Source organism: Microcaecilia unicolor, chromosome 1 (genome assembly GCF_901765095.1).
Source record: "Microcaecilia unicolor chromosome 1, aMicUni1.1, whole genome shotgun sequence".
NCBI classification, from domain to species: Eukaryota; Metazoa; Chordata; class Amphibia; order Gymnophiona; family Siphonopidae; genus Microcaecilia; species Microcaecilia unicolor.
Genome location: NC_044031.1, coordinates 302,762,874 through 302,789,490, shown reverse-complemented (window position 1 = coordinate 302,789,490; position 26,617 = coordinate 302,762,874). Strand labels below are relative to the sequence as shown.

The 26,617-nt window shown below is 45.7% G+C and overlaps 1 protein-coding gene across 2 annotated transcripts in view; it reads left to right on the top strand.

Moving 5' to 3' along the window:
- Positions 1-26,617, top strand: part of LOC115473043 (cytochrome P450 2D15-like) — a 106,000-nt gene that overhangs the window by 44,124 nt on the left and 35,259 nt on the right. For both annotated transcript variants that reach the window (XM_030207668.1, XM_030207659.1), the window contains 2 exons: positions 8,228-8,369; positions 22,919-23,106. In XM_030207668.1, the coding sequence (XP_030063528.1) occupies positions 8,228-8,369; positions 22,919-23,106 (330 nt within the window). The remainder of the gene's footprint in view (positions 1-8,227; positions 8,370-22,918; positions 23,107-26,617) is intronic.

Below are 26,617 nucleotides of genomic sequence, written 5' to 3'. Positions count from 1 at the left end.
AAACCTGTTCTCTTTAATTTGAATGTTGTTCCAGCTCACCCTGAATGAAAGTTGTTCACACACCAAAGCCATAAATAGCTGCTGGTTGTACTCTTTGAAGCAGCTTTAGCAGAGCAGCATGTCTGTCTCAGCACTGCTGGGCTACCTTCACTTCCTGATGCGGGAAGGGCAGGGGAGAGAGGAGAATCACAACTTCAGGTAAAAGATTTTGCAAGTGAGTGGTGCCCTCTAGAGGTCGGCGCCCCCCTGTGTTGCTTACCTCGCTTACCGTGTCGGCACGGCCCTGTCTCCACCATGCCACAGTCCAGACCTCCGCAGCAGCCATTTTAAAGAAAAAGCGGGAGCGACCATCAAATTAACGGCAGTGGGCAGGAAAGAGTGGGAATCTTTCCTGCCCCACTAGACCACCAGAAAGTACTGAGGTATGGAGTGTACCGCCGCAAGATCAGCCCCATTCCCCCCACCCTCAAAATGATGTGTCATTGCAGGCCCCTCTCCCTCCATTCCTGCTCTAGCTCCCTCCCCCTCGTACGGACCAGACTCATTCACTCACTGCACTGTCTTCTGCTTCCTTCTCTCTGGTGGCGGCCATGGATCCCCCTCCTTGATGATCTGCTTTCTGAGCAGGAGGGGACCTGCTACCAGAGCAAACACCATCTGTGACCAAGGTCTGTCTCCCTTGGGCCTCGCAGCCGCCTCTGGTCAGGGAGAACCGTGGCATCAGAGTGTTCTTCATTTCAGAGAGAGGGGGGGGGGGGTGTGGACAGCAATTTAAAGAGGGCTGGATCTCGCCTCCTGTTGGTCCAATTAAGACCAATACGAAGGCGAGCAGTTAAGAGCAGCCAACCAGCGGCCGCAGCAATGAAAAAGCGCCCAACCCACAACAAAAATAGCCCAACAGCCGTGACCTGCAGCCTTTGAAAAAATCCCTTGGGGGGGAGCAGAAACTAGAGCCCAATTCTGCGGTTTTATTTTATTTTTTATTACATTTGTACCCTGCGCTTTCCCACTCATGGCAGGCTCAATGCGGCTTACATGGGGCAAAGGAGGGTTAAGTCAAGTGACTTGCCCAGAGTCACAAGGAGCTGCCTGAAGTGGGAATCAAACTCAGTTCCTCAGTTCCCCAGGACCAAAGTCCACCACCCTAACCACTAGGTCACTCCTCCACCGCAGAATTGGTAACTTTGGCAGACAGGTTAAAAGGGCAGCCTAGGAGTTCTAGGACTGCAGAGAGTTAAAGTAAAAAAAGAAAATGCTGCAGAAAATCATAAGCAGCTGCTCTCATTAACTGGTAATATACAGGGCTGAAAACAGACATTCCAAGTCACATGCATTCACCTCTCTTCTCCAGCTCACATATAAGGCACCTTTTTCTCCAGCATTGGCTCCTCTTCACTCATCCCAGCTCCCGGTTTAGCATCTCTCTCCCACTTCCCTCCGAGTTTGGTAGTTGTCACTCACTCGCTCCCTCCTGCACCCCAGTGCCCTTTAAGTTTGCTTTTCATCTTGTCTGGCTGGCTGTGGGCACTCCACAGGGCTTTCTCTTTGCCAGTCCCACCTCCTCTGATTCTAATTTCTGTTTCTGGAGGAGGCAGGACCAGTAGAGGGAAGGCCCCACAGACCACCCACAGATAGCCTGCTTTCAATGCTGCAGCTGGCCAGGTTGAAAGATGAGTTTAAAGGACACCGGGGTGCTGGAGAGAGCGAGTGAGTGACAACAGCTGAACCAGGAGGGAAGTGGGAGAGAGATGCTGAACCGAGGGGGAAGAAGGCGGGAAGGGAGTGAGAGATGACATACCACAAGAAAAAGGGAGAGCTAGAGGTTGTGGGACCTTCAGGGAAATGGAGGGAAATACAGGAAGAGAGGAAGAGAGAAGGAAGGAAATGAAATGATGCTGGGATCTGCAAGAGAATAAGGAAGAGAAAGAGATAGTGGACCCACGAGAAATGGGAGGGTGGGGTCAGGGGCAGGAGAGAGAGGAATTTTTGCTGAATTCCTGGGGAGGAAGGCATGAGGAAGGGGGGATAGAGGGAGAGATGGTGGGTATGGGAAAGGATAGAGAAACAGAAGGATGATGCTGGACACATGGGGTGGGGGAGGAACACCAAGAGATGATGACACATGAGGGGGGTGGCGATACCAAAGGGTGATACTGGATAGGGCAAGAATACAGACACAGAGAAGAGGGGTACTTAACATGGTGGGAGCATAGGAGCAGAGACACAAGGGAAATACTAGACAGGGTGATAGTGACACAGAGGGAAGATGGATAGTGGGCATGAAGAGAGAAGAAATGCTAAATGGACCAAGAGACCCTGACAAGAGAGAGGAAAGCAGAGACTGGGACCAACATGATGAGGAAAGTTAATTGACCAGATGGCACAGGTAGAACAAGGAATTTTATTTTCTATTTATTGATTAGAATATGTAAGTTTTTGGAATATACGTTTGCCAGCACCAGACATCTAATAGTTTTAAGGCTATATTTTGTTTGCTGAACTCATACTGACTCTCTCCAGCATCCTTCCTCGATCTTTCCTTTCATATGCTCTCCTCTCCACAGCCTGTGGTAGGAATAAAAAATTGTAGTACAAGGCCTGGGAGCTCCAGTGAACACTCAGCTTCTTTTGGTCCCACCCCCTCTGATGCAACTTCTGAATTTGGGAGGGAGGTGCATGAGTCCCAAGTCCCATTCTGTTAATTTTCTTTATCAGTACACACAATTTGTGACGGGTCATTTTTGAATAAATAATTTTTAATTTTCCCAGTCTTGAAGGCCCTTGCACGCTATTCTTTTCTGTTTTTTTGCTTTGGTTGGTGTACTCTTGATCCCTCTCTGTTTTTTGTGCCATTTTGTTTATGCCACTGCTATCCCATTTGAGTAAAGGGTGAGATGGGGGAGGAAAGGAGGTGTTAGCTGCTTGTGTCACAGATACTGGGGTGGGGTGGGGGGAAAGGAACATAGTGGCAGCTGTGAAGAAGCAATCCAGTGAGGCAAGCTTTCAGTGTCCCTACATTTGGGCGCTTTGAATCCAAGTCTTGCTGGTTTCTTAAGCTGGCCCTGGCTTCCCTATTCTTTTCTCCCCAATGTCCAGCATATCCCCTCTCTCAACCCAAAATGGTCTGCCATTTTTCTTCTCCCTCCCTTCCCCATGAGTTCCTGTATCTCCCCCCCTTCCTTATCCATCCAACATTGTTGCTTCATGCCCCTCCCTGCGGTCCGCCTCCTCCCCTCAAACCTGCCCTTTGTCTCCCTATTCCCTTCTTTCCAGTGTCCAGCATATCCCCTCTGCCAACCCAAAATAGTCTTCCATTTTTCTTCTCCTTCCCCTTCCTCACAAGTTCCTGCATCTCCCCCTCTTCCTTCCCCATCCAACACTGTCCCTTCTTGCCACCCCCCCACCCCACAGTCTGCCTCCTCCCCTCAAACCTGCTGTTTGTCTTCCTATTCCTTTCTTCCCAGTATCCAGCATATCTCCTCTCCCAGTCCAAAACTGTCTGCCATCTTTCTTCTCTTTCCCTTGCCCCACATGTTCCAGCATCATCTCCCTCCTTCTCTCTCTCTCTCAACTCCTTCCTCGTCCAGCTTTTTCTATTTCTGCCCCCATGATCCACTCCCTTCCTTCAAGCCTGTTCTCATTCTGTGACTCCTTCCCAGTGCAGCACGGTGAGCAAGAAATAGAAAAGGCAGGCATAGAGCCTCGTGCTGTAGCGCTTTCACCCAGGTTCTGTCAGAACTTCCCCCATGGCAGCAGGAAGTGCGTCAGAGGTGGCAGTCCGGCAGACCTCAGCTGGAAGCACTGCAGCACAGGTGTCGCGCCTCTCGCGCTTGCCGCGCTCTCGGGGACCTTGGCATACTTTCAGGCTTCTTCCCCGGGAGCACGGGGTTGTGAGTCCATAGGCCACTACCGTGGAGCGGCAGTGGCAGGCAAGATCACCTTCCAGGTAGAGATGAAACAAGACTGGACCGGAACCCCGGACTGGAGTTCTACACCGGAACACTCGGAACTGGAACGCACCGGACGGGTGCGCACTGGAGTGGGGCCCACTGGACTGGACACACTGGAGTGGCCCCACTGGACTGGAACATACAGGAGTGAAACCCGCTGGACTGGAACACACTGGAGCGGAACCCGCGGAACTGGAACACCCTGGACCTAGGCTTCACCTACACTTGACTGCCTTTCCCCGAGGGTTGAGCCCTCAGGTTCTGGCAGCCGGTAGGACTTACAGGAACAGCAGGAATGAAGATCCAGGAGTGCCCCCTGGCACCTAGGCGAAGGCAAGGCAGACAAGCAGGGACTGTCCGGGTTCTGGCAGTCGGCAGGATTCAACACAATGACTAGTAAACTGTACCCAGGCTAATAGGAACGCTATTCCCAGGCAAACCAGTCATACACAGGAACATACACAGAGCAAACTCAGGAGACTTGGAAGGCTATACACCAGCTAACAACTAAGCTGTGCCCAAGCTAACAAGTCATGCACTGGAAACAACACAGAGAACTAGCAGAGCTATGCACAGGCTACAAGCCAGACGGTGCCTAAGCTGGCTAGTCTACACTAGGAACAACACAGAGAACTAGCAGAGCTATGCACAGGCTACAAGCCAGACGGTGCCTAAGCTGGCTAGTCTACACTAGGAACAATCACAGTCTCGGGATAGTGACTAGCAAGGGCGGCCAGTCTAACACTAGGAACAAACACAGTCTCGGGATAGTGACTAGCAAGGGCGGCCAGTCTAACACTAGGAACAAACACAGTCTCGGGATAGTGACTAGCAAGGGCGGCCAGTCTAACACTAGGAACAAACACAGTCTCGGGATAGTGACTAGCAAGGGCGGCCAGTCTAACACTAGGAACAAACACAGTCTCGGGATAGTGACTAGCAAGGGCGGCCAGTCTAACACTAGGAACAAACACAGTCTCGGGAAAGTGGCTAGCAAGGGCGGCTAGTCTAACACTAGGAACAAACACAGTCTCGGGATAGTGGCTAGCAAGGGCGGCTAGTCTAACACTAGGAACGAACACAGAGCACTAGCAAAGCTATGCACAGGCTACAAGCCAGACGGTGCCTAAGCTAACTAGTCATGCACTGGAAACAAACACAGAGAACTAGCAGAGCTATGCACAGGCTACAAGCCAGACGGTGCCTAAGCTAACTAGTCATGCACTGGAAACAAACACAGAGAACTAGCAGAGCTATGCACAGGCTACAAGCCAGACGGTGCCCTAAGCTAACTAGTCATGCACTGGAAACAAACACAGAGAACTAGCAGAGCTATGCACAGGCTACAAGCCAGACGGTGCCTAAGCTAACTAGTCATGCACTGGAAACAAACACAGGGAACTAGCAGAGCTATGCACAGGCTACAAGCCAGACGGTGCCTAAGCTAACTAGTCATGCACTGGAAACAAACACAGGGAACTAGCAGAGCTATGCACAGGCTACAAGCCAGATGGTGCCTAAGCTAACTAGTCATGCACTGGAAACAAACACAAAGAACTAGCAGAGCTATGCACAGGCTACAAGCCAGACGGTGCCTAAGCTAACTAGTCATGCACTGGAAACAAACACAGAGAACTAGCAGAGCTATGCACAGGCTACAAGCCAGACGGTGCCTAAGCTAACTAGTCATGCACTGGAAACAAACACAAAGAACTAGCAGAGCTATGCACAGGCTACAAGCCAGACGGTGCCTAAGCTAACTAGTCATGCACTGGAAACAAACACAAAGAACTAGCAGAGCTATGCACAGGCTACAAGCCAGACGGTGCCTAAGCTGGCTAGTATACACTAGAAACAAACACAGAGCACTAGCAAAGCTATGCACAGGCTACAAGCCAGACGTTGCCTAACCTGGCTAGTCTACACTAGGAACAAACACAGAGCACTAGCAAAGCTATGCACAGGCTACAAGCCAGACGGTGCCTAAGCTAACTAGTCATGCACTGGAAACAAACACAGGGAAATAGCAGCGCTATGCACAGGCTACAAGCCAGACGGTGCCTAAGCTGGCTAGTATACACTAGGAACAAACACAGAGAACTAGCAGAGCTATGCACAGGCTACAAGCCAGACGGTGCCTAAGCTAACTAGTCATGCACTGGAAACAAACACAGAGAACTAGCAGAGCTATGCACAGGCTACAAGCCAGACGGTGCCTAAGCTAGCTAGTTTAAACAAACATAGAAACTCACACAGAGCAAACACTGAAATCGTGTACAGAGCACTCTATACACCAGGACCTTTAGATGAGATGCAAAGGCCAGGACTGTAGTCTCCAAGTGATTAATAAAGCCCTTCAACACCAGAGCCACAGCTGCAGCAATCACCTTGCAACCAAACAGAGGCTTGACACACAGAGCAGTCAGCCCATAGGAAGGAACAGCGGGAGCCATCTTGGATACTGGCAAGGAGGAAGAGGCGGCAGCCATCTTGGAAGAGGCATAGCCCACACAGGTGAGGTTCAGTAGGGCAATCAGCACACAGAGCCAGAGAGAACCTAAGACAGACACAGACAGAGAGACAAGCAGAAGCCAGCACAGACACTGACACCCAGAAACAGGGTAAGTCTGAGGGTTGTCACGGCTACGGACGGGACACAGGACTCTGCACTGGCTGTTTTTAATGTGTGCTCACTGTGCTGCACTGGGAAGGAGTCATGGGACTAGGACAGGTTTGAGGGGAGATAGCAGATGCACAGGGTGGGGCAAGAAGGGACACAGCAGAATGGGAAAGGACTTAAGAGAGAAATAGAGATACTGGAATGTGTCAGGCAGGGGAGGGAGAGTGAGGCACTTGGTCCAGCAGCATTTTGGGGGGGGGGCAGTGCCCCCCCTCACCCCCAAACTATGTGCCCATGATTAACATGTTAGGAAATGAGGCTCTCAGACTATAAGCACTCTGGGGACAGCGAATGTTTAACTGTGCCTTAATGTAACTTGAGCTTCCAGTGAAAAGGTGTGAGCAAAATCTAAATAAATAAATTAATAACCATCCTCTTTTTCTATAATGTAAAGGCTTCCTGAATTGTCTTTATGTGGTGGTCTCCAAGCCTTTTCTGAGGTTCTTAGAAAGTAGCACACTACTTCAGCTAGAGGCTGACCGAATTTCAGTTTTGGTTTTGGATTCACCATTGAAACCAACCCAAAATCCGGATTTAGGATTTGGCTGAAAATGCTTGTGCATTTTCGGTCACACCCAAAACTCTCCCCCCCCCCCCCCCCCCCCCCCCCCCCCCCCCCCATGCAATCACTCTCCATTGCTACCACCTCCCTGGAAGAGGACGGGTCCTCCTGGACCAGCCATCTGACCCCAACCCCTCTGCCCTCCTACACCCGAAGGTCCTCCCCGGGCCTTTAAATAGTGTGGTGGTCTAGTGACTTCTTCTGGATAAGAGTGATCCCCAGTCGCTTTTGCCCCTGCAGGCTCCTCAGTCAAAATGGCTGCCTGGACTTCCCACGGCAGTCTTGCGAGACAGCCAGCTGAAGGAGGTTGCTGTGGCCATTTTGGGATTGGAAACAGCATAAGCAGGAGTGACTGGAGATTGCTACTGCTTATGCTGTTTCCAATCCGAAGATGGCTGCTGGGACCTCCTGTGGCAGTCTCACAAGGCTGCCACGGGAAGTCCAGGCAGCAGTTTTGGCTGAAGAACCAGTGGGGGCAAGACCAACTGGGTATTGCTTTTGCCCTGAAGAAGCCACTAGACCACCAGATCATTTAAAGCAACGGTAGACCTAGTGAGATCCTTCGAGTGGTGAGAGAGTGGAGGGGTTGGGGTTGGGTGGCCAGTCAATGGCCAACCCTGTGTGTGTTGGGGTGGGGGTGGGGGGTGATATCTGGCCCCGGAGGATCTGAGAAGCACTGTTTCTCTTTTGGTACTGGTTCGCGCCAAAATTCACCACTCAGTTTCAGCCAGAACCAAAATCATTGGTTTCAGCCTGCCTGTAACTTCAGCTGCTGTAGACAGGTTCAGCACAGAGCTACAAGGCACCACACAGCATGCAGCACCCAAAAGAAATTCCCCAAATTCTTAAAAAGTCACTTTTCCCAATTGAGTTATGGCTGTGTGGATCAGCAGCAGTGACCATATTCTTTAAGCAGAGGCATGTAACTCAGAGCCTGGAATACAGCCCAGAGTTCTGGAACGTTCCAGAATGCATCACTGAGTTCAATTATCTAAATGAGTGATCACATTAACAACAATGTTCATGTTCTTTCAGACTAAAGGGGACCAAGAGACTACTTTTAATGAGCTCAACCTTCTCTTTACGACTAGTGACCTGTTTTCAGCTGGCACAGAGACCACCTCTACCACCTTGCGCTGGGCACTACTGTTCATGCTTCTCCACCCAGACATTCAGAGTAAGTGGAAAGGGGAGGGAAAATACAGAGAGAGAAGGAAGATGAAGACATAATTCTTTGCCTGTAATATGTACCTACCATTGAGAAATTCTCAAATTATAGTTCATAGCGTGCTGTTTTCTTTTAATGTCAGGATCATGGCTAAGGGTGTCATACCTAATTAAAAACAAAAGAAAAAAGAAGAAGAAAGACCTGGGTATCAAAAATGTTTTAGGTGGTTTGCATTGCTAATCAGGTGACAGGAGCTTACACTGCTGTGAAAATGTTTGTAAAATTCCCTAGGATGGTCTGTATTTTTGCATAATTTATATATTTATTTATTTCACTTGTATTCCACATTTTCCCACCTATTTGCAGGCTCAATGTGACTTACAAAGACCTGTTGTGGCATCGCCATACCAGGATAAAATTTACATTTGGTGTTACAAAGAGGTATACATTTGGTGTTACATAGAAGTCAAGGAAGACAAGAGGATTTGATCAAACAGTTGTAGAGAGATACATTACAAAGAGGTTTACATTTGGTGTTACATAGAAGTCAAGGAAGACAAGAGGATTTGATCAAGCAGTTGTAGAGAGATATATTCTGACTCAAGTTGGAAGGTGTTGTGTTATAGTTACCTATGGGTTCTCATGGTAGGCTTTGTCAAAGAGGTAAGACTTTAGAGATTTACGGAAGATAGTTAGTTCATTGATCGTTCTCAAGTGAGTTGGAAGTGCATTCCACAGCTGTGTGCCCATATAAGAAAAGCTGGTCACGTGTGTTAGTTTGTATTTTAATCCTTTACAACTGGGTAAGTGTAGGTTGAGAAAGGTGCAGGAAGATTTTTTAGCATTTCTGGGTGGTAGGTCTATTAGGTCTAGCATGTAGGATGGGGCATCTCCGTAAATGATTTTATGAACAATCGTGCAGATCTTGAACGCGGTACGTTCTTTTAGTGGGAGCCAGTGTAATTTCTTTCTCAGGGGTTTTGCACTTTCATATTTTGTTTTCCCAAATATGAGCCTAGCTGTGGTATTCTGGGCTGTTTGAAGTTTTTTGATGGTTTGTTCTTTACAGCCAACATAAAGTGCATTGCAGTAGTCCAGGTGACTTAATACCATTGACTGTACCAGGTTCCGAAAAATGGCCCTTGGGAAGAAAGGTTTTACTCTTTTGAGTTTCCAAATGGAATGGAACATTTTCTTAGGTGTATTCTTCACGTGGTTTTCAAGTGTAAGATTTCGGTGAATGGTGACACCCAGAATTTTCAAATTATCTGACTTCTAATAAGAGAAAGATAACCCTATTGAATAGATAATCAGACAAAAGGATATAATTTGATTGCTCATTCAATGAAAAGTATCTGTGTGAAAAAGTAAGTATGGCTAATTGGAATCAGATGCTTAAATAATTTGGTAACAAGTTAGTCACCCTCCAGAGTAAATCTGCATGATTTCAGTTTCCACATCCTGTCCTGTGTCAGGGTCCAAGAGGTTTTGAGCTTGGTTTACAACATAAAAATTAGTGGAACTCATGCCATCATCAAAATCAATTTGAGAAGACCTACAAAACGAGAGGTTGATACCCATCTTTGTCCAGACAAGGCAACAAGACCATTTTTAAATATTTAGGGCTCCATTCATACATTGTCAGATGGGTTGTCTACAAGTAGAAAAAGTTGAAGACTACAGTGAAGTTATCACTTTTTTGGAACTTTGACATAGGTACCCTGCAGGGCTGTTGCTAGGGTCTCCGGCCCTCCTCTGCAAATTATCAGTTCCCCCCCCCCCCCACCCTGGGTCCAGCATCTCCTTGATATTGTACTCACACCTTGAACCTCAGTTTGAGAGAGCTAGTGGGTGATAAGTCTCATATAACATAACAATATGACATCAACATCAACAACTCAGGATCCTCCACAGTCCACATTCCCAGAAAGAGTCACATCTGTGGAAGAGCTCCCCTCCAAAAGAATGAAAATGAATGCTATTGTTAATGAATTGGACAGTTATTTATGCTCAAGTGATGATGATGATTTGATTTTTTTGAAAACAAGTAAAAGTGCTGGCCAAACCTGGCACGGGGATCCTATGCATTCCTGCTACCAGCATGTCTTCTTAGACGACATTTTTATTGCAGGAAGGACTGTGGAAGACAGGAGAGCTAAACTGAATCCTGAGATTATTGATGGTTTATTATTCATCCACAGATTAAAAAATCTGGCAGTGGTCTCCCCGCTAAACTGCTTCAACAGAGAAGTATAGAAACAGAAGCTAAAAATACCCTCCAGTTTCCAGGCATGGTCATTGTACCTTATCCACACCTCTCTACAGCACCCTCCTTGGTCACTCCAACCCCCCTCCCCCGCCCCCCCCCCCCAAAAAAAAACAATCCACACACTTCCAAACTAGAAAATACCACACATACACACCCCCACACTCAAATTCAAAATATCCCCACCTCTGTTCACTCCATACCCCATCCATCCTTCAAAAAACACCAGTCCCAGCCTAGCCCAACCCACCCCCAGACCCTCACAAACAAGCAATGGTAAGATATTTGGAACAACCAATAGAACATGGCAAAACCAAAATTGTGGGCACGCTAAACAGAGATGCCCATAGGAATGCATTGATGTCTCTAACGTTTAGCGTGCCCACAAATTTAGCACACGCTAAAAACGTGAACGCGCCTTAGTAAAAGACGCCCTTAGTACTGAAAGGAGTATTTCAAAGTGGAGTAGTGGTATCCATTGTTGAAGTGGCGTCATTCTGAAGATCATTCTGATTTAAACTTCGATTCTTAGAAGTCTTCTGTCGTTCAGGAGTGTTCAATTGCCAATGGTGTGTGTCCGCTTTAGAATTAGGTGATTTCTCCTTCCCAGTAACAATATCCAGCCACAGCGCATGCTCCTCAGTGATATAAATATACTGCTTATGGCCTTGCCACTCAAAAGTCAGAGGAAATCATCCGGGCCAAGGGCAGCACATAGCACGAGTAGGAGAAAGATCAACCTCCTTGAGAGAGACAAGACCTGTCCTGGAAGCAGGCAGGAAGAAGCTTGCCTGCACCGGGCCCGGGTCCCCCCTTGGAGGCCTGGCCAGGGGAATTTTGCCCCCCCCCCCCCCATCTCCCCCCTCTCAACGGCCCTGCATTGGTGAAGAATCCAATGGAGCAGAGTCCCCCAGTTTCTGGCTGTGAGAGAGTTTAGAAGCAGCAGCATAAGATGGCTTATGCACCATGGCCATAGATGGTAGCAGATGAGATCAAATGTAACTAACACCTGTGCTCCCAGAAAGGGTGCAGAAAAAGAATTTTAAAAAAGCAGTCAAAATTGTAAGAGTACCAGTTGTGGGTTAACCTGACCACAGAATTCACTCGTTACAGCCCAACAACAGTTAGGGCCGTAGTTATGTCATGTGCAAACAGGTCATGTCTGAGACCACTATAAAGGCAAGGTCTGTAATCCAGTATTGAGCAGATAAAACAGGTTATTGAATAAACCAGTATAGAACACAGTTACCTGTAAAGTCAGAGTAAATAATTAAACCGATATAGAACACTATCCCTCACCGTGCCACCATTACACAGTAGTGCACACAGTGTGAAAATTAGGGCTTTTTTTGAGGGGGTACTTGGGGGTACTGAGTACCAGCACCTTTTCCATTGTCTGCTAAAATTGACCCGTGATCCCTAAGTTTTAATGAAAGAGCTCAGGCTCTACACACCAATTCTGCCTTGTCATAGATTCTGTGACTGGTTGCAGGAGGTCTGGGTATTGTGGGGTGGGTCCCTCAGTGATCACCCCACCCCTGAAGGGTTGCCTGGCATTTGAGTACCAGCACCTTTTTCGCTAGAAAAAACACAATGGTGAAAATAATTAACAAATTTGCAGTAGCAATAATAGTGTATGTTATAGCCGCCAGTGCTAATCGACAAAGGGAGGAATAGTGCCTCAGTATCAAAGCAGTGAAAAGATGCTCAGAAAGAACAATCAAGACATTAAGGTTGAGAGAGGGGCAGTAGAAAATTAGCAGGTGAATGGTAACTAGCTAAAACATAGTACAATGTATACAGCCATTAAAAAAAATTCCCCTAATAATCAAGACCTAGAGATATAAAGGGTAACAGTTTAAAGAAGTAGCTACTACATAGTATCTCTGTAGCTGTAAACATTACCCTGGAAAAGCACTCAAGGTCCAAAGATAATGTGTAACAGTACTACTCCAATATAGGAAACAGTAAGTCAGTATTACACAGAAATAACATGTCTATAGCAATGAAACAATTTCCAGAGGAGCAGCTAAGGTTGAAAATTCAGGGGCCCTTTTACTAAGCCGGGTAAGCACCGCCTGACTACCGCATGGCTCTTGCGGTAATTTCATTTTTGGCATACGTCCGAAAAATATTTTTTATATTTTCGGGCATACGTAACGGACGCGAGCCAAGTGGCATTTGACATGCGTAGATCATTACCACCCGGATTCTTTACCGCTAGCTCAATGGCTGGCGGTAAGGTCTCAGACCCAAAATGGACGCGCAGCAATTTTGATTTTGCCACACTTCCATTTTAAAGGCCTTTTTTACAGGGGCGCTAAAAATGGATTTGTGCACGCCCAAAACCCACGCCTACACTACCGCAAGCCATTTTTCAGCGCACCTTAGTGAAAGGACCCCTCAATTTGAAGTACTATTAGTCCAGGATAGTGTGAAATAAAACCAAAATGCCCAGCAATAATTATCCAAAAATCCCAGGTTAGGTTGAAAGTTCAAAAAATTATAAAACAGAAAAGTGATCAGCCATAGAAGATAATTCTTGGTCATCATTGTGAAGATAATTAACCAGTTGAAACCAGATAGGAAGAGCTTGAAATTGTAAATTCAGAAGCTAACAAGCAAGATGTTGCAATCCAGTAATAAAATTATAATGTCAAAGTTGAGACTCGAGAAGAAATAAATTAATGCAGCAGGAAAATAGCGCTGTAGAAATGATTTGTAGTAGTAGTAAAATCTCAGCAACAGCACTTCAACCATCGCACTGAATAGCGGTGAGCAAATGGTGGGGAGAGAGAAAGTCAGGCCATTGGATGCCTCAGTCAGTCCAGGGGAGAGATGCCATGTTGACTAGCAAGAGCTATGTATGAAGGAATCAAAGCGACGAAACTGGAACAATATGCACTGTTACAGCAGTGGCGTACAAAGGGCAGGGCAGTGGGGGCAGTCCACCTGGGGTGCAGGGAGCAGCCACGCGGCTGCCAGCTCCGCCGGTTCCCTGCTCCCTCTGATGTTACTTCCTGTTCTGGGGCAGGGAAGTGGCAGAGCCAACAGCTGCATGACTGCTCCCTGTACCCCCAGGAGGTAAAAGCAATGTGCTTGGGGGGGGGGGGGGGGTTAGAGGTGATGTGCCGGGGGGTGGGGGGTGTTGTGATTCGTGGGTGGATGATTTGCTGGGGGCGATGATGCTCTGTGGGGGGGGGGGGGGAAGGCACAGAAGCGATCCGCTCTGGGTGGCAACTGACCTAGGAATACCACTGTGTTACAGATTCCTACACAGACAGAACATGCTAGCAGAATCCTTTACCTCAGTTGCAGATGCAGAACGTGATTGTCACCTGATACAAAATAGGGAACCACAAAAAAACATGCAGATAAAAACTGAAAGCAGAGATACCAGACTCTGCATGTCATGCAATACCAGAGAAATAGAAAGAAATGCAGGTCCTCCTGTACAATGCAAATAATTCAATCCTAAACTGAAAATAAAATCATTTTTCCTATCTTTGTTGTCTAGTGATTTTATTATTCTAATCATCTTGATTCCAATCTCTGGTTCTGCTTTCTTCTGTCTGTGCTCTTAACTGTTTCTAGGGCCTCCTTTCCAGTGGCGTCGCGAGGGCAGCTGACACCCGGGGCGGGTCGCCGCTGCGCACCCCCCCCCCCCCCGGGTGCAGCGCGACGCAACCTCCCCCCTCCGTAGCGCAACCCCCCCACGTGAGAACATACCTGGAAGGCAGTGAGGGGCGGGGGGAGAGCCAATCCGCCGAGTGCATGCCGCTGGGGGGTGTCGGCACCTCGCTGGTTTCTTGCTCTCTCTGCCCCAGAACAGGAAGTAACCTGTTCCGGGACAGAGAGAGCAAGGAACCAGCGAGGCGCCGACACCCCCCAGCGGCATGCACCCGGGGCGGACCGCCCCCCCCCCCCTTCCTACGCCACTGCTCCTTTCCATTTGTTATTTCTTTTTACATTACATTTGGGCTTATATCCTGTTAACACCTTTTAAATGGGTATGAAATCAAAACATTCCACTGAGAATTACATTGAATTGCTTTGGAGACAGGCAGAAAGAAATTTGATTATAATACGTATTTCTAAATAAGAGAGCTTTTATCTTTTTTTAAAACCTGAGGTATGATTGTGAAGGGGAAAACAATCCGACAATGTCTTTCCAGAGTCTGGCTGCTTGGACAGCAAGGGTTTGTCAAAGAGCGCTAATCTTTTAAGTACATAAGTATTGCCATACTGGGACAGACCAAAGGCCCATCAAGCCCAGCATCCTGTTTCAAACAGGGGCCAATCCAGGTCACAAATACCTGGCAAGATCCCAAAACAGTACAATACATTTTATGCTGCTTATCCCAGAAATAAGCAGTGAATTTTCACCAAGTCCATTTTAATAATGGTCTATGGACTTTTTCTTTAGGAAGCCATCCAATCCTTTTTTAAACCCTGCTACGCTAACTGCCTATACTACATTCTCTGGCAACAAATTCCAGAGTTAAATTACATGCTGAGTGAAGAAAATTTTCTCCAATTCGTTTTAAATTTAATACTTCGTTGTTTCATTGAATGCCCCCAGTCCTACTATTTTTGGAAAGAGTAAACAGATGCTTCACGTCTACCCTTTCCACTCCACTCAGTATTTTATAGACCTCTATCATGTCTCCCCTCAGCCATCTTATCTCCAAGCTGAAGAGCCCTAGCTGCTTTAGCCTTTCCTCATAGGGAAGTCGTCCCATCCCCTTTATCATTTTCGTCACCCTTCTCTGTACCTTTTCTAATTCCACTATATCTTTTCAGATGCGGTGACAAGAACTGAATACAATATTCGAGGTGCGGTCGCACCATGGAGTGATACAAAGGCATTATAACGTCCTCATTTTTGTTTTTCATTCCTTTCCTAATAATACCTAACATTCTATTTGCTTTCTTAGCTGCCGCAGCACACTGAGCAAAAGGTTTCAACATATCATCAACAACGACGACACCTAGATCGCTTTCTTGGTCGGAGACTCATAATGTGGAACCTTGCATGACATAGCTATAATTTGGGTTCCTCTTTCCCACATGCATCACTTTTCACTTGCTCACTTTAGACGTCATCTGCCATTTAGATGCCCAGCCTCATAAGGTCCTCTTGTAATTGTGTCATCAACAAATTTAATTACCTCACTAGTTACTCCCATCTCTAGGTCATTTATAAATATGTTAAAAAGCAGCGTTCCCAGCATGGACCCCTGGGGAACCCCACTAACTACCCTTCTCCATTGAGAATACTGACCATTTAACCCTACTCTCTGTTTTCTATCTTTTAACCAGTTTTTAATCCACAATAGGACACTAACTCCTATCCCATGACTCTCCAATTTCCTCTGGAGTCTTTCATTAGATACTTTGTCAAACGCCTTTTGAAAATCCAGATACACAATATCAACCGGCTCACCTTTATCCACACGTTTGTTCACCCCTTCAAAGAAATGTAGTAGATTGATGAGGCAAGATTTTCCTTCACTAAATCCATGTTGGCTTTGTCTCATTAATCCATGCTTTTGAATATGCTCTGTAATTTTGTTCTTTACAATAGTCTCTACCATTTTGCCCAGTATCGACGTCAGGCTCACTGGTCTATAATGTCCTGGCTCTCCTCTGGAACCTTTTTTAAAAATCACCCTCTAATCTTCCGGAACCATGCTTGATTTTAAAGATGAATTACGTATTACTAACAATAGTTCTGCAAGTTCATTTTTCAATTCTGTCAGTACTCTGGGATGAATACCATCCGGTCTAGAAGATTTGCTACTCTTCAGTTTGTCAAATTGCACCATTACATCCTCCAGGCTTAAGGAGATTTCATTCAGTTTCTCTGACTCGTCAGCTTTGAATACCATTTCTGGCACCGGTATCTCAACCAAATCTTCCTCAGTGAAGACTGAAGCACAGAATTCATTTAATCTCACCGCTGTGGCTTTGTCTTCCCTGATTGCCCCTTTTACTCCTTGGTCATTCTGCTGCAGGTCCATTTTCGGCTAAAATTTTAAAAAGGCGTTTTTTACAGGTGCTCTGAAAAATGATTCTGTGCGTGCCCAAAACACGCATCTGCAGTACCGCAGGCCATTTTCAGTGTGCCTTTATAAAAGAGCCCCTTAGACCTTTTTTAGGTGCATAATTTTGTTTACACGTGGTCAGATGTGATATCATAGCTCCCTATTATTTTTTTTTTTTTATGGATTTAGTCAAAAGAAATTGTGCCTCATTAATCTACTACATTTCTTTGAAGGGGTGAATAAACAGGTGATAAAGATGAGTCTGATAATATTTTGTATCTGGATTTTCAAAAGACATTAGCATTTTTAGTGCGCTCTATGCATTAGCGTGCGCTAACCATGTATAAGCCCATAATATTACTATGGGTGTCTTCACAGTTAGTGTGTGCTAATTTTTAGCACACGGTAAAAATACTAGCACACCTTAGTAAACAAGACCCAAAGTTATTCAAAGTTGTTCAATTGCAAGAGAATTGTGAAAATCTGCAAGAGGACCTTACGAGACTGGGAGACTGGGCAATCAAATGGCAGATGATGCTTAATGTGAGCAAGTGCAAAGTGATGCATGTAGGAAAGAGGAACCCAAACTATAGTGTAACCAGTGGGTTTAATTTTATGTTTAAAACAATTTTATTGAAGAATCAACATGTTAACCACAACATTACCTTCCATTTAAGAAATTACACCAGTTAAACACATGGTGGACAACCCACACCGTACTGAACAGCAGCTAAACCGTTTTTGACATTTCCTCCCCTGCTCCAAGCTCCCTTACCAGTCCCCCGTCTATAAGTCCAACATATTCTATTAAGAACAGATCCAACCAAAATATGTAGTTACCACCACATACCTAACAGTCAAACATACATTGAATTCGGAAACAGTTAAATAAACTATCTCCACATCCAAGTCTAGACTATGTCAGCCCTCCCACCTCCCCAACTTCCCTTCCCCCGTCCTTCCCCCCACCCCCCTTACATCTCCCCACCCACCCAGGAACCTGAGGAAACCGTAACTTAGCTTCATGGAAGTTCAACCTACATTGAGTAGTCCAGTGGGTTTAATTTTAAAAAATTAAAAATACCTGTAGTCTGGAGCTGGTGCTAGATTGAGGCTGTAGCAGGGGCAGGTCCGGGCTGGAATGTTGCCATGGGTGCCGTGGGACAGGAAGGCTCAGATGTGCTCCAGTCTGCAGGGGAGGGGACTGCAGCGGAAATGGTAGAGCGGCTGCCAGAGCAGTCCTGGAACAGCATTGGCAGTGCCACGTTGACAGGATGCTCTTGTAAATATAAATATAGAGAAGAAAAGAAGCCTTTACCTTGTCCCCCCCCCCTTTCCTGGGAAGGGGGCATCTTGCAGAGAGCAGGGAGACACAGAGGACAAGCTGAGAGCCAGCAACAATGCTAGCACCTTTTGTTAGAATGCTTAAAGTGTTTAGAATGCTCCAGCACTGCTATAAAACAAAGAACTCAGGTGTCCATAAATGCTAGATGTGTGTTTATAAAGTTTCAACAGTTTGTAACTGTGAGAGAAGGGCAGACTTGTTACAGAGCTCCCGATTGGCTGTCTGAGAGCACAGTACAAGGCTCCTGATTTGCTGTTTGAGAACTGGAAGTAGAGAAAGGGACAGTGTGTGAGATAGCCAATAGGAGACAGGATCTGCAAAAAGGCACGAATTTGGACCAATGGGGTGGCAGGAGGCAGTCTGATCCTTAGATTGGCGCGAATTTTGAGCCAATCCAGGGGGCAGGAGGAGTGGAACAAAGAAAAAAAAGTTTTTACAGTGCAGAGGCTGCCTGGGAAGAAGGCAATTGAGGCTACAGACAATGGAAGCTATAAGCATGGTCTGAAGGAAGAATGTGCTGTAAGTTCTTGCAGAAGCAGGGCATGCTCAAATAAGAAGAGGCGGCTGCAGGCTGGAATCTACAGATGAAGATGGAGAGAGATGGTGAGTGTGGCCGGGCATTGAAGTAGACAGGAACAGAAGAAAGGGGGGCTGAGGTGAGCTGAGCAGAAGATTTGCTGTTACAGTGGTCACAGGGACGTGCTGGGAGCAGTGCATAGCTGGATAGAATCCCAGAGGAATCCACCCAGGGCAATCCGCATGTGTGTATGTCTGTCTGTCCAGAGAGCAGAGGAGAAGACCAGCCATGTGACTGTCCTGTAAACAAGAGGCTTATCCAGAGAGGAAGAGACACCCCCCCCCCCTTGCACTGAGTGCCCAGATAAGAAAAGGAACTGTGCTTTTTGAGTGCCTGCCTCAGGAGGGATCTAGCCCAGAAGCTTGCTGGTTTGAGCATCCACAAAGAGAGAGAGAAGGGGCATCCCCCTGCACTGAGTGGCCAGACTAAAAGTGAACACTGTGTTTTTTTGTTTATGTCTGCCTCCGGGGATCCAGACAAAAGCCTGCCTTGGGGAACAGCTGCCATGCCTAAGCCTTGAGTCCTATGAGTGCCTGCCTCTCGGGGAGTTAGTGTAGCCATCCATCAGTGAGATTTGGGGTGGTTGTATAACAGAACAAAACAAAAGGGGTCATGTTTTGGGCAGTTGAGATAGGAATTTTCCTTGCTTATCTTTTATTTTGAATTTAGTTAGTCCACAAGTTCCACAGAAAGTTAAGGTTTTCCTTTTTTGAGTTTTTTGAGTCAGAATAGGAGGTATCGGGAGTCCCTGAACCGGTGGGCTGACCTCCCCAACCGAGGAGACGTGGAAGTGAAGAAGACTAAGGTACCCAACGCAAGAAAGCAGCGATGCTAGCGAAGATTTGGTATACCGGTAATATTATTGTGTTCACACAAATTGAAAACTATATATATATCAGATCTGAGTACACTAATTAGTGCTGTGTACATGTGTGGGATGTTTTGGGTTACTGCAGATGTGGAGTTGGGGTCTTGATAGCTGTGATCCTTGATAACTGTGATTCTTGGTGACTGTGATTGTAGTTTTAAAATTGTTATTGCCTTTATTTCCTTTGTAACTTATCCCAAAGCATTTAACATCTTGCACTAATTTTATTTAATACCATCAACTTGTAAAAATTGGTACCAACATTTAAGAAACATAACCAACAAGTGTTTCTATTTACTTTACCCTCTATTCATTTTACCCTTTAATAAAACCTTTAATATTTTTTTTTCTTGCTGAATCCCTTGGTTGTGTGGAGTTTATTTGGGAACCCTATTTAAAACTGACACTCATATATTTATTTCTTCAATTATTCAAATTTACCTGCTCCACGACTAGGGGGTTTACACTCTGCTGCATGTGAGGGGGGAAGAGAGTCTGTGCGCTGGTGCACATTCGCTGGTCTACTGCATGTGTGGTGGCTGTAGGGGGAAGAGAGAGCAGGCTGTGCTGGGCCTCTTGCTTTGTTATTTGCATTGGCTGGAAAGTTTCTGAAATGGTTGTATTAGGATGTTGAAGGGGTTTAAAATGCAGCATGTGCCCCGGAACTTTGACAGAGCTGCATGCAGGGTTCTGGGCAGAGTCCTGGGCAGAGTTCTAAACGGCTGTGGAAGGTGGGTTTTCTTGTCAAAGTAGGGTGTATGATTGAGTGCTGTGTGAGAGAATTGAATTTTAACTTAATTTTAAAGGAATTCTGAGATTATCATTCAAGAGTGCCTGAAGTAGTTAAGTTATGAAGCCTGTAGTGACATTTGGCTTCAGGGAAAGGACTGATTGATTTAGTATCTGGTAAAGAATTTTCTGAAAGCAAACTCTCTTTATATGTGGGACCAATTTGAGGAAAGAGCTATCTAGGTAGCCTGATGTCCAAGGTGGCAGAGATAAATTTCCGTGAGAGATTTAGGGAAATTTTAACAAGGGCTGCATTCAGGGGTCCTTTTACTAAGGTATGCTGAAAAATGGCTTGCAGTAGTGTAGGCGTGGGTCTTGGGCGCACTCAGAATCATTTTTAGCGCACCTGTAAAAAATGCCTTTTTAAAATGTTTGCCGAAAATGGACATGCAGCAAAATCAAAATTGCCGCGCATCGAGTTTGGGTCTGCGACCTTAATGCCAGCTATTGACCTAGCGGTAAAGTCTCATTGGGTAACCAGGCAAGATGTGCGTAAAAAATGAAATTACCACAAGAGCCACGCGGTAGCCATATGGTAACTCCATTTTGGTGCGCATTGGGTGCATGTAGACGCTTATGCGTCTTAGTAAAAGGGCCCCTCAAATTGTTTCTAGAAGAAAAAGAGACCAGCACTGCTGTTTTAGTGTAGGTATTTAAAGCTGCTTGTCATTGGAGGAAAGCCTGTGTTTTAAAGTACAGAAAAAGAATAGTCATTGATTATAAAAAGCAGCAGCAGTAATGCTGTATAATACTGTTCTGGATACATGTGCATTTAAATTTAAATGTAACATCTTTAGTAATAGAGAACTGGAATGTAGAAATGTTTTACTTTCATACTACATAATAGACAGCCCTGGCTGGGAAAGTAGAGAGCTGGCAGGTGCTATAACTTAAAAAAAAACTGTTCTGACTTTAGCATCAAGAGTTGTTTACACTATCATTGAGAACTCAGTAAAAGTTGGTAGTGTATGATATTGGAGATTTTGCTTCTATTATGCTCCTGTTTAAAATAAATTGATGCATAAAGTGGCAGAGAGCATAAATAAATTATCACTTTGACTTTCACATGAAAAGGTATATAACAAAAGCCTGCTCTGAGCTGGTAGTCTGTAGCTGGTGCCCTGTGAGTACATGACTGTTATAAGAGGATACATTTGTGGGGAGGGTCAGAAGGGACTCTTGAATTAGCTGTTTGTTTTCTTAGCATAGGGACATAATAAAAATGTCTTATGATAGTTCTAGTATTGCCTTGTTGATTTCTTAAAGTCAGGCAGTAGGGTTCCTGAGCTCCAACTAAAGAAAGGAGAAAAAATGAAGAATAACAAGAAAGACCCAAAAGAAGAAACTGAGGTGACAGACAGATATTTAAATGTATGGAATAACAAATACAAAATAATACCGGATAAACTAAGTTCCTGAAGTAATTAATTCTGGAAGACAAAAAGGTGACACAAAGAATCATTTCTAGTTTAGACAGTGGGTTGATAACATAAAAATTTTTGATTAAAAAGGTGTTAGTGTAAAAACATTACTTATCTGATCAAGTTTTTATCTGTTTGTACATGCGTTCTCTTTTTTGCCATACAGTTTTGTAAACTGTATTCAGTCAGGGTACTATAAGAAAAATATAAAAACATTTGCTTATAACTTGGTGTTTCAAAGTTTTATTTTTTTAAAGAACTTTTTGTGTAACTTAAGAAAAGTAAAATTTACCCCTTTCCTTCCCTGAACTTTCCTCATTCCTTAACCCATTCTCCTTCCTTAATTTCCCTATAATTTATGTGAGACTGTCCTCCAGAAGATAGCCACACCTGAGGTAAAGGTCATTGACTACAAAGAATAAAGTAAAGGTAAGGTGTGGTTGGCTCCTGGGGGTGGGGCTTACAATAGTTACATGATGCAAGGTTCCACATTAGGAATCACCGCCCAGGAAAAGGATCTAGGTGTCATCGTTAATGATATGTTGAAAACTTCTGCTCAGAGTGCGGCAACGGCTAAGAAAGCAAATAGGGTGTTAGGAATTATTAGGAAAGGCATGGAAAGCAAAACTGAAAATGTTATAATGCCTTTGTATCACTCCATGGTGTGATTGCACCTCGAATACTATGTGCAATTCTGGTCACCGCATTTCAAAAACATATATAGTGCAATTACAAAAGGTAAAGAAAGGGTGACAAAAATGATAAAGGGGTTGGGACAACTTCCCTAAGAGGAAAGGCTAAAGTGGCTAGTGCTCTTCAGCTCGGAGAAGAGATGGCTGAGGGGGAGATATGATAGAGGTATTTAAAATACTGAGTGGAGTGGGATGGGTAGAGGTAATCACTTATTTACTGTTTCCAAAAGTACTAGGACCAGGGGGCACGCAATGAAGATACTAAGTAGTAAATTTAAAACAAACCAGAGGAAATATTTCTTCACTCAACGTGTAATTAAACTCTGAATTCGTTGCCAGAGAATGTAGTAAAAGCAGTTAGCTTAGCAAAGTTTAGAAAAGGCTTGGATAATTTCATAAAGGAAAAGTCCATAAGCCATTATTAAGATGGATGGGAAAATCCACTGCTTATTTGTAGGATAAACACACACACACAATATATATATATATATATATGTATTTATCACAGGTTATTACCCAGCAGAAACAGCATAAAGTTTTTCTGTATTTCTAGGCAAAGTCCATGAAGAAATTGACCAAATGATTGGCAGAGAGAGGAAACCTGTACTGGGTGATCAGGTGAACATGCCTTTCACCAATGCTGTCATCCATGAAAGTCAACGTTGTGGAGATATCGTTCCCATAGGACTGCCTCACATGGCATATCGAGATACCGAAATCCTGGGCTTCTTCATCCCAAAGGTATGGTGTCATTAGAATTACATAGGACAAATAGGACCACTTCCTGTGTGCTACAATTATACCTCCAAGTAGATGTTTTCTTTCACGCACTTGCCCTAAAATTCCCAGTTTGCCAAATCAATAAAAAGATTAAAGATACATTTGAAATGGTACAATTATTATTCTTTGAAAAATTCTGCATCAAAATAGGAACACAGAAGGAAGGTCCTGGACATGAGGGGCATAAAACATAGAATGGTGATGATGAATGTGGGATGATGCTGGACAGGGAAGTATAGGGGACACAGAGAAGAGAGATGCTGAACATGGGGAAAGATAAGTACACAGATGGATGGTGAGAATGGAGAAAGAAGAAATATTATATGAGCAGGAGACCCTGGCGAATGAGTTAAGAGAAGGCAGACGGAAACAAAAACCAGAACTTGGGACCAACATGATTTGAAAAATAGAATGACCAGACAACAAAAGGTAGAAAAAAATAATTTTATTTTCTATTTTGTGATGAGAATATATCAGATGTGAAATGTGTATCCCGCCAGAGCTGATGTTAGACATGGCTGGGGCCCTATTACCAGGCTGTGCCTTTTTCAGCTTCCAGCAGGCTTAGGGCTGTCTCTGGCCAGGGGCCAGTTGTCCTAGTTGCACTCCTCTAACACCATCTCTGGCATGTGTGATCTTTATATTTTGCATGGTATAGGAGAAAAAAACATATCTTTCTATTTCTTTGGTGCGGCTTCTTGGGGTTTTGGTTTAATACATGTTTATCATTTTTGGTCAGCTATTATGTATTTGGTATTTGTATTTTGTGTGTGTGACTGAGGTGTTCTACTAGTATGAATTTTCTATGTAGCATTCTGCAGTAATTTGGCTTCTTCAGTTTTTTCGATAGCAGCAGGGATATTTGTGAGGAGGGAGAGAAGTCGGGGTTTTTAAAAAAATTCTTGTTCTATATTGTTTGTGATTTATAAAATGACATTTGTGCAGAATATTGCTTCTTTTTATACTTTAATAAAATGATTTAAATATAAAACCATAACTGTTAAAGGCTTGTGTATATGGGATCAGACAGGGGCGTAGCTACAGGTGGGCCAATCTCAGCTCAGGCTCACCCAGTTTTACAGCAGCGCTGAGCAGCCATATTGCCACAGCCTTAATTTCTTCCCTGACGGTGGCGGCCTGCTCAGCCACCTCCCACATCCTTTTCTCATCAGCACTCACTGGCAGCTCCTCCTCCTCAGCCAGTGAGCGATGCCGGGCCTCAGGTAATCTCGCGCTAAACACAGTCTCGCGGAGTTTACCTGCGGCCAGAGACGGCACAGGGAATCTTCCTCAATTTCAAGCCAAGCGCCTCTTGGAATTCAACCAAGAAAAACTACCATTTGCTGCTGCTCAAATTGGTAATTCGTTTAGGAATGAGATCTCTCCTCGTGATGCTCAGGGCTTATCCGGGACTGGTCCTCCAGTGGGAGGGGTGTGACACAGGCATTGTTTGTTGCCCATAATTGGGCTACTTTTGCAAGACTGGTGGTGGCGGGAAAGTTTTAATTTTGGCGGGCTGCGCTTTTTTTTTAGGCTACTTTGTTGTATTTGTAAGGTATTTTGGGCGATATTCACTATTCAACCGTTCAGGCTGTCTCAAGCCTCATTCTAGTGTTCCAATCAAAGAGCTTAGACAACAGGCGACGGGATGACGTCACAACGCTGAACCCAATTAGATTGAACGTCCTTTCCTTCTCCTCCGCTCGGCCGTCATCCCCGTTCACCCAAATCAAAGCAAGCAAACCTATGAGCTGCTGCATCCACCTGTCGTGCTTAATTGTTGAATGAGAAGAAGGATTGGGAGAGACACAATTTTGCCACTCTTCCCACCAGCTGCCCTGGTTATGCGGAGCTTGTTGGAAAAACAGTGCCATGAGGGGCAACAATAAGGATTTATAACCAGGTGGAAAGAGCCCCTCAGTTCAAGATAAGTAATGTTCGGGCCCCACCGAGAGATATTCTGAACTTCTCCAGGATAAAGGCACTACACATATACAACGCATGAACGATCCAGCTTCCCCTGCCTGCTCCATTCCTCCTGGTCCAGCTTCTCCCTGCTTGTTCCAGTCCTTCTGCTCCAGCCTGCTTGCTCCAGTACACCTCCTCCAGTACATCTGCTCCAGCGTGTGCCAGTCCGCCTGAAGCAGCTTCCCCCTGCTTGTTCCAGCCCACCTGCTCCAGCCTGCTTGTTCCAGTCCGCCCGATCCTGGCGTGTTCCAGTCCGCCGATCCAGCTTCCCCCGCTTGCTCCAGTGTTCCAGTCCATCTGCTTCAGCCTGCTTGTTCCAGTCCATCTGCTCCAGCCTGCTTGCTCCAGTACATCTGCTCCAGCATGTTCCAGTCCGCCTAACCTGCTTCTCATTGCTTGCTCCAGTCCATCTGCCCCAGCCTGCTTGCTCCAGCTTCTCCCTCCTCGTTCCTGTCCATCTGCACCTGCTTGCTCCAGCTTCTCCCTGCTCGTTCCTGTCCATCTGCACCAGCTTGTTCCAGCCCACCTGCTAGTTTGTCAACCGTTGACTTACTTGCCTGCCTGCTAACTTGCTAACTTGTCAGCCATTGACTTACCTGCTCTCCAGTTTCTCCCTGCTCGTTCCTGTCCATCTGCACCAGCATATTCCAGCCCGCCTGCTAGCTGTTCAGCTACTGACTTACTTGCCTACCTGCTAACTTGCCAGCCATTGACTTCGTTCCTGTCCATCTGCACCAGCATGCTCCAGCCCGCCTGCAAGTGCCTGCTACTAACTTGTCAGTAATTGACTTACCTGCTCTCCATCAATCCCTTCAATTCCAAGCCTCCAGTCCAGCTATCTGCTCTATCTATCTGCTCTCACCTCTATCACTACACATACACCTGTTACACCACAATCACTACTTATGGCCCCTGTCCACATCCTCTTCCTTGCCCTGTCCCTTCCTAATCTTTTTCCCCTCCCCTTACCGCTGTCTACCACTGGAACTCATTGCCCACCCGTGTTCCCTCCCGTCCTGATCACTACGGCATCCCTCACCACCTCACCATCTCTCTTGGCCCCCTCCTCCTTCCTCGCTCTTAACCTTCAACACCTCCTTCCTACCATTAACCCATCACCATTCCTCCTCAGTGCACCCCGTTTTCGTCGCCTTCGTCGCCCGACCTCCCCCACCCTCCTCCGCACTCTCTTGCTCCTCCTCCTGCTATCTGCGGGAGACATTAATCCTAATCCAGGCCCCCCTAACCTGTCCTCCTCCTATCCATGCAAACGATTCCGTGATGTCTCCAATCTCGTTTCTATTCCCCTCCTCCCCCCCCCCCCTTCCCTCCCCTTCTCATGTGCCTTGTGGAATGCCCACTCGGTCTGCAACAAACTGCCCTTCACCCACGATCTCTTCATCTCTCATTCCCTTCAACTGCTCGCCCTAACTGAAACCTGGCTCTCCCCTGACGACTCTGCCTCAGTCGCGGCCCTTTGTCATGGAGGTTATCTCTTCTCCCA